The 8,857-nt window shown below is 46.6% G+C and overlaps 1 protein-coding gene across 2 annotated transcripts in view; it reads right to left on the reverse strand.

Annotated features, from left to right (window-relative positions):
* Window positions 1–364: 364 nt before the first annotated feature.
* The window catches only part of LOC310858856 (uncharacterized protein), an 18,499-nt gene continuing 10,006 nt past the window's right edge, over window positions 365–8,857 (reverse strand). Inside the window, exons 4-9 of one of the 2 annotated variants that reach the window (XM_083765145.1) lie at window positions 8,283–8,610; window positions 7,254–7,328; window positions 5,482–6,635; window positions 4,210–5,036; window positions 3,579–3,839; window positions 365–2,862 (exon numbers count right to left, since the gene is read on the reverse strand). In XM_083765145.1, coding sequence (XP_083621271.1) covers window positions 2,609–2,862; window positions 3,579–3,839; window positions 4,210–5,036; window positions 5,482–6,635; window positions 7,254–7,328; window positions 8,283–8,610 — 2,899 coding nt within the window. In that variant the 3' untranslated portion in view covers window positions 365–2,608. Of the gene's footprint in view, window positions 2,863–3,578; window positions 3,840–4,209; window positions 5,040–5,481; window positions 6,636–7,253; window positions 7,329–8,282; window positions 8,611–8,857 lie in introns of both variants that reach the window. The other variant, XM_083765144.1, reaches the window with a different exon arrangement.

An 8,857-nucleotide genomic window follows, 5' to 3' on the forward strand; every position in this document is an offset into this window, starting at 1 on the left:
TTGCCTACTGTTAAGAGATTTGTCACCACTCTGCGTGCCTTTTTACTTGTGGATGTCTTTTGGAACGCCGCAAGCTGACTGGATAGTGGCGGCGAGCACATATTCGCAACTGCACTGGTTTGATTCCTGCTAGAGACCAGTGTTGACTGATTTCCCCCCTCTCTGCCATCAGCTTCAATGGGCAACTTTACACCAAAATGCATACCAGCATTTTTCCTAATCTTGATCATGAGCACCAGAAAGTGACAAATACCAATTGAACCACATCTCTATCTCTTATAAATATGCATATAACATTATTGATACAGAAGGTGAATTACTTTGGACTTAAACAGGCGGTAACAAAATACTCAAGACAACGTGAGATAATAAAGCTTTAACTTTTTATAAGACTTGTAAAAAAAGAAAAACATAACACGATAACCAAGGCATTTGATACATTGTTTTTTCTTTGTTTCTGTGAGTATTATTTACAAACAGGCTTATGTACAAATAGCAATAATCCAGAAATGGAAAAACTACATATAGCCTAGCACAGACAACCAGTTAGCATAATGATAATATATTTGTTATGTACAATGTAACTGGCACGACTAGAGCGCAAAAGAAAGATTATGCGAATGGTTTAAATAACTTCAAGTACCGGTATGTTTCTTGAGGTTTCGTGGATGTTTTAGTCCAATGGACAATATTTCCAGCAACCCGGACAGAAACCAGAAATGTAGTCGAGCTGCAAACCATGTAGTGTGGCTGGGAAAAGAAAACGGGGATATATTCTTTGAAAAGACAACACGGACAATGTGACTATATTGTATGTTCATGAAACAAAAACCGAACGCGGCAACACTTAACGTTCACTTCTCTGATGAATGCCCAGCAAAACCACATTTCATGAAACTATTAACAAGGGAAATCTCATTGCCACATATAAAGTGATATCCAGCTCGGCGGCCTATAGCACCCTTTTACTGCTTACAAAAACAAATGTGCAACAGGCACAAAAAAACCCCAAAAGCTCCTACTGCTGCAAAGCAGGCAGCTCTTGACATTTTGAGTGTACAGTATCTTGTCTTAAGGGAAGGAACAAGGGTCCCAAGCAAAATGTTTACAGAATACTTCTAATTTTCATGGACTTTGTGGCCTACTGCTTAGGTACGCAAAAAGAAACATTACAATGCATGTGTCTTCCCATAACATTTAAAGTAAGTTCACAAAACACATTATGTCCACTTTTGAGATTATTGAAAAAAAACTGGATTTTTTTTCTTGCATGGTGTTACATTTTGAATAAAAGAAAAAAAAAAAAAAATTCCCAAAGTAACTGCAAAAGTAATGTCAGTCATCCACTAGTACCTAACATGTAAATGAAGGTCCGAATATGATCAAATCAAAATCAGAATTGTACAATCAGCAGTATGAAAGAAAAACAAGCTGTTTTACAGAAAGATCAGACTATTCTAGGTAATCTGTAGAAAGGCCAACTCTAATAATACGGCCAGTGTAAAGTAAAGTGTGGCCCAGAGACCATTTGTCCTATGAAAGTCTTCAAAAGTCCATAAAACGCTAGTGCTACTCCACAAAGTTCCTACAGCATACCTGTCAACGTTGGGATATGAAAATAAGGGAAATGTGTGCGCATCTGTTTTATTTTCTCCACTGTGCGGTGTGCGTTATTATTGTTTTTACCACCAAGCTTTTTGTTTCCACCAAGAAATGTAATGAAAAAGAAAACTCCTGCACACCGTCTTCAAATGCAGTTAAAGGCTTTAATGGGAAATCTCGACATGTTGTGATTTCCAGCACGCCTGATGAAGGTCTTATAGACCAAAACGTGATTTCCCATAAAAGCCTTTAACTGCATTTGAAGACAGTGTGCAGGAGGTTTTTCTTTCTCAATGTGTCAGACCCTCGTTTGGTCTTCTCCTACGCACCTGTCACCTTTGTAGGTGTGCAAGAGACTTGTTTTTCACTAAGAAATGTTTAGATAGAGATAGAGAGAGACATAGTTAAATGGGAGGGTGGGGGTGGGCTGTGGGGGTAAAATATGGGGAAATCCCAGGAAGAACGGGAGAGTTGACAGGTGTGTACTACAGCAACACTGTGGGGCTTGCATTCCTCCCTTGTTTACATCTCAATTTAGTGTGTCAATTTTGGAAAGCAATAAGAAAACGTCCATGTACAATACAACAAAACAAAGTACACAGGCTGTAGCCAGTGCTATAGTCTCTGAAGTCCCCCAGGGCATGTCTCAAATGGCACCCTTAACAAGTGCACTGATTCTGACAAGACACCATGACATTCAATAAATGGGGCACCATACAGAATATAGCTTACCTTTAAGACTATGAAACAGCACACCCAAAAGCAAAGTTAATTTGTTTTAAAGTTTTCAACATGGCTCAATACCATCAGGTGTCTAATTGATAGCCAAAACAACTCCCCCACGATGGGAATAGCAGCAAAGAACAAAATTAGAACTGTCCTCTCAAAACTAGTACATTTCTTGAGCAACAGGGTACCATTTAAGATTATGCTCTGACTGAAACAGAACATCCATCAGGTTCTCCCTCTCTGCACGCTGCCGTCCCGCCCCCACCCTCCCCCCCTCTCAGCAAACGATAAGGGGCAGAGGGTCGCTGTCGCGCCGCTGGTTCTTCTTCAGCAGCTGAATGCGGTTGTGGCAGTAGAACTTGATGGCTCGCCAGTCGCGGTGATTGCTCACCAGCAGCGGACACTGCTGCAGACAGCGCTCGCAGTCAGCCTTGGCCGGCACGCGCAGCTCCGCGATGTTGTGGGTGAGGTGCTCCTCGACCGCCGCACGCTCCGCCTCCGACCAGGGCCGCTTCAGGACACCACGCTTACCTGAGCGGAGGGAGAGAAACGGGGTGGGGGAGGGGGGTGATGAATAATACTGTACAGTCTTGAAGGACAAAGCATTGGTAACACATGATTAATGGACACATATAGTACCGTATGTGTGTATTAGTAATAACTTAATATTAACATTTGTTTTACAGGACCACTTCACCACAGAGGAGGGCTGTGGGAAGTTCAGAAACCCGTCCACCAGTGACATCATCAATTGATTACTGATTGAATTGATGAAAGTAACTGCAGGCTTTCTATTCCTGAAAAGTTGCAATGCGATAATGGAATCCATTTAAAAAACAATCTGCCTAACAATGATGCCACTGGTGGACGGATATAGATTTACAGTTGCACAATGTGGTGTTGACACGCCATGTACAATTGTACATTCAGACATTAAAAGATAGATATGGTGATGGTTCAATCACAACATAATTATGGAGTAATGTGACTAAAGTTACAATTCCCATTTAATTCTCCCCATTTTATTCATTCTCCCTCCCTATTCTATTCCCTAGTTTGTCCGTCAAAACGGACTGATCAAACCGTTGCAGTCAGTTGTAGGACTTCTGTTTTATACTTTCAATATTACCTACATTTCATCTGTACTTTGTATTTTAAATGCATGAAATGTGTTACACAAAAACAGCGATTGATTTATTGATCGACACTAACGGGGTTCAATTGGTGAGTGAAGTGCAAAGACAAACCTGATCGGGGCTGAGACGAGCTTCTCCGTTTAGCGTGTGGGGGGGCGCCGGGTGCAAGTGCAGACGGGACATTCTTGAGCTTTTTGGGTCGTCCCACGCGTCCGTTGCTCTTGCCGTTCCTGATAAACAGCATGGTGGGTATGGTGGGTATGGGGGCGGGGGCGGGGGGTGGGCTGGGAGCCCCGTCGCTCTTCTCTCTCGGCGACTTCTCCTCGTCAGACTCTCCCTCAGAGAACGAGTCTGCAGAGTTCCCCGACATCACTGGAGGTGAACGGAGATATAACAGAGGTGTTACTTCATTGATCCATCCATCACAGTGGACATTGATACTCTAATCTGATCAAATTAAAAATGATAATAAAATAATTTCAGATTTCATAATAAAAAGGGGGCACGACAGCAAGATAACAAACCAACATTTAATTAAGCATGCAACAGTTAATCGAACTAATTAGGTTAATCAGATCGATTTAATGGATTGAAAAATAATCACTTGTGTCATTGATTTATAACATATTCTTTAAAACAAACAAACAATTATTCAATTCGTAATCAGTAGAATAATAATCACGAAAATAATCGATAGTCACAGTCCTAAATTGTATCTATTCATTTGATTCATTAATCTCACCATCCAACTCCAGGCAGATGTGGTGCAGGCTCATCCCTCTGAACAGCACGCCATCTCTCTCTCCACACAGCACCACTCGGCCCACTCTACCCATCAGGCCTGGGTCTTGGCCAATCCCGGCGCAGCTCTGTGTCACATGGTACTCCCTCTCCAGGAAGTGCTCCAGCCTCTCCACAGCGTTGCCTCCCGGCTGGCCGGGCTCCTCCCCTTCCCCCAACAGCAGCAGCTGTGTCAGGATAGCCACCTGACGGCGAACCCGAGTCTGGGTCAGAGCGCGGGGGTTGCGCGTGCCGCTGGAGCGCGCCAGGCTGCGGAGGAGGTCGGTGCCTCGGAGCGGCGTCGCAGGGGAGTGGTAGGGTCTGGCAAAGACGTAGGGGTTTGTGGGGTCCACCCCAACGTCCTGCCGCGTCTGCAGGAGCAGCTCCAGGCAGGGCTCACAGTGAGGGGGCAGGATGAGGGGCTGGACTCGCCCCCGTTTGCCCTGGACGCCCACTCTGGGGAGGTGGGGGAGCACCAGCCGCTCAAAGGGGGACAGCGAAGCTTCCAGGGGGGTGAGGGCCGGAGGGGCACCGACGGGCACGGGAATGGGGCACTGAGGGGTGATGCGGGAGCGGTACTCGGAAATGGACAGTTTGGAGACCTCGCACTCACGCCGTCTGTTGTAGAGAATGAGGAGAGCCAGGCTGGAGTGGCAGAGCAGCCGCCACGCCTCAGCTGACTGCAGTTGGCGGGACAGGGAGAGGAATGCTGAGTGCTGTAGCCGACGCAGGTAGAGGACCAGGGAGGACAATGAAGAGAGCAGGGGAAGCATATGGAGACGTCCCGAACTGCTGCAAGGAGCCACAGAGAGAGCAGGGGGAAAAGAGAGGCATTTGTAACAATTTTTTGTTTTTGTCAGACACTGCAGTAGTTTTTGGGGGAGGACGGAATAATATGGCTTAATGATGTTGATGTTGTGATGTAATCTAATACAGTACATATTTTGGATGACACTGTATGTAATCTGATCATAGGTGAGGAATCTGTGACTTTTTGAAAGTTTTAAACACATAAAATGCACAGTGGTGGTTTTCAGTTAGTGTGGTTTATATTATTGGTAAAAGCCGTTCACAATAGTCACCATGTTGATATAAAAGTACAAATGCATACTGAATCAGAATGATAATTTGAGTAATTTAATAACACCACCATAGATAAATTAGTCTGATTCACCTAAAATCCTGCTTTTTAAGCATTGCTTCACTACAAAGCAGACAATAAAGTGCATTTTACCTCAGCAGATCCTTATCTTTATCCTCTGCTCCGCTGTCATCGTCCACCTCCAACCCTCCGTTCTCCTCTTCGTCGTATTCCTCCTCCCCTTCACCCTCCTCCTCATCGTAGTAATCCTCGTCCTTTGGCTGCTGCTCCTGGTCTTTGGCCGCCTGGTTGTTGCTGCTGAAGGAGAGTGGGCACACCACCTCTACATCCTCGTCCTCTTTGGGCCTCTTCACCTCCACCACCTCCACTTCGTCTTCGTCCTCCGCCTCCTTCATCTGTCTCATCCCTCCCTTCCCGGGCAGGGTCGCGGCCACCGGAGGCGGGCTTCTCTTGAGGACGGACACCGGCACCGCGCTCCGCCCTTTGGGAGGAGTCAGCACCGGAGGGATGGAGCTCCTCCCGGCAGAGGTCGGGGAGTGGCTGGCTGCGGTGAGCGTCGGCGGGGACATGGAGAGGTCCTGGGCGCCGCCGTGTGGAGGTTCCGCCCCACGGCTCTGTGACGCAGAGCCTGTCGTTGCATGTGGCGACTGCGAGCTTTGCTGAGGATGCACTTGTGCAACGTTGGGAGGCGGCGAATGTTGCACATGCAGCCGGGGCATCTGCGTGTAGCGCTCAACCAGGGCTGAGCAGATGTCGGGCTGGTGGGCGTGGTGCTTGTCCAAGTGGCGGCCCAGGGAGCGGAAGTGGCGCCCGCAGTATTCGCACGTCTGGCGCTGGGCGTCTATGGCCACACCTACTCCTCCTCCTCCTCTGGAGGCGCTCGTGTTTACGTTAACTGCGGCGATGCTGGGTGCCATAGAGGTGGGGGCTTTGAACACGGGCCTAGCTACGGCGGAGGAGTACGTAGAGGAGGACGGAGGAGACGACTGAGGCGGAGGGGGCGATGAAGGCCGGGGGCGGCTGTGTTGAGGGAAGGTGGAGGGAAAGGCTGGGGGAGGCCGTCCGTACGGGGTCCGGTGGGGCACCTTCTTCTTGGAGGGTGTGCCACGCCGCTTCTTGCGCCGTCGGAGGGCGCGGCTCCGGTTTGCGGAGCCATCTTCGTCTCCGCCCTCAGAGTCACTGCCGTCGGAGTGGGAGACGGGGGAGGAGGAGGGGGAGAGGGACCAGGAGGGGGTGAGATATTCCTTCTGCTGCTGCTGTGCTGTCAGAGGCAGAGGTTCCTCCTCCTGCGAGGGAAAGAGAGAGAAGAAACTGAAAAGTTCATTGTTGGTTCAAAACATGTTTGTGGTGTTAAAAGACGGTGTTGATTAAAACAAAGTATCTGAAGACAGGTGTGAGACCGGTCCAGGTAAATTATTAATTAATTAATGCATGCACCTCACTGTTACACTACACAGTATGACTTTAGGTTACACTTAGAATAAATGCTGCTAAATGATTATATTATATATCCCTTAGATAGCATTTCTGTTGACTTACAGTAGATAGCATTTTACACAGACTTATAGCATGTTATGTAAACAGCACTATAATTGTATTGAATATAGTCATAGCACGCCATAGTACATAATTATGTATAGCATAGTAGTAAATATGTATAGTTTATATGTAGTGTATGTATAGTTTCATTATATAGATATTCCACTGTTACTTTCTTAGCTTACGCATGTTTCATGATAAATGCTTTGATGTGATGTATTCCCATGCTTTTGTTCTTGCTTAAATGTAAGTCGCTCTGGATTAAGCGTCTGCTAAATGCCTAAATTGTAAATTGTAAATTGTAATATTGTAATATTGTAATATTGTACTATTTGATAGTAACAGGTTTTTCTGTTCATTTTTACCTTTTTGATATTGTTATTATTCTCTGGGTCAGAGTTGCACTCGTATCTCGCCGGAGAGACAGTGGTACGGAAACCCTGTAAGAGACACACCACACTCGTTAGCACATCCTCGTGTCATGACAGCATTATGCTCGTTAATATTCACTGTCACAATCACCTCCGGCTGTCACCCAGGGAGCAAGACACGCCCTCCCATTTACATTTATCAATCACATTCCTCTGTCAGTCAGTCAATCACAGGCTTTTCATTGTATAAATACTTTACAATGTTTACTTTACACTGCATCTCATTAGGCTGGAAGGGGAAAGGTAACAGGTCTCATAATACTATGAGCAGACCATGATCTAAGGGTGGGACTGAATATCAATGACAATTACATTTGTCTCTTTCTTTAATCTAATTACATTTTAATGTGTTATGTATGGAATATACTGCCATCCAATGGCTGACCACAGTAACTACAGTTAATAATTCGCCTAGTAGGGTAGGGATTAATTAATCAATCGATGAGTCATTCTCAATAACAGTAAGATAATTTATTGTAACTCAATGTTGATCAGTCATGCACATGCCTAACGTGGTCCAACTGAGAATATGTTTGCAAGGGGTGGGTGCTGACTTTAATTGTCCTTGATGGCTTGTTGTCAGTATGGTCGTTATGTTGAACACATTGATCCATTAACAGAACAGATGTCATGTGATAACCATGGTTACTGTTGCTAAAGGGCTACAGGTAGAGAACGGACTGGAGCTCAGCCATCACCATGGTAACGCCACGTTCAGCTTAGCTGTGTGCGTGCGTGCGTGTATGTGTGTGCGTGCATGCAGGTGTTTGTGCGCGTGTAGTGTGTGTGTGTGTGTGTGTGTGTGGTCAACAGTGCGTGAATGTGCATATGGTAGTCTATATATTGTCAGGGTGGTCTGTGTATTTAAAATACACGTGTGTGCATGTGCCTTATTGTTTGTAGGTTTTTGTGTCTTCATGTACATATTTGGGTGTGTGCGTGCGTGCGTCTCGGACCACTGACCAGGTTCTCGCCCCACTCAGTCAGACTGTAGTCCACAGTGATCTCTTCTCCCTTGCTGATGTCTCGGATGGCGATGACCACCAGCCGCACCTGGCTGCCACAGTGGACCTCTCTGATCCTGCAGTTAGGGGACTGGGGGAAGGCCCCGGGCGCTGGGGCTGGAGCCGGGGTTCCTGGGGCTGCTGGGGCCGGGGTGGGAGCAGGGGCCTGAGCTGGAGTCACAGGGACTGGGGCCAGAGCCGAAGCCAGGGCCGAAGCCTGGGCTGTAGCTGAGCTGGTTTTAGTTCCACTGGAAGCTCCATTGTCAGCCTGCTGCTCGGAAGGACCACTGGGAGGGCAGAGACGAGACATTGTCTACTGTTGTCGATTTACTTTCTGCTTTATTGTCTTACTCTTTCAGCGTTTCTTTAATGTCGCACATACTGTTCGATTTAACCGTGATTAAGTTGAACAATGTAACGGCGAGGCTTTACATTTACAACATCATTGGCTTCAGGGTGCACAGGCCTGTTGACTTAAGAACAGCATTCATTCATTCTCTCCTAGTCTCAAACGTGATCCCTGGCTCAGTAATG

This window comes from Protomyctophum parallelum (assembly GCF_964188405.1).
Source record: "Protomyctophum parallelum genome assembly, chromosome: 5".
Taxonomy (NCBI): Eukaryota; Metazoa; Chordata; class Actinopteri; order Myctophiformes; family Myctophidae; genus Protomyctophum; species Protomyctophum parallelum.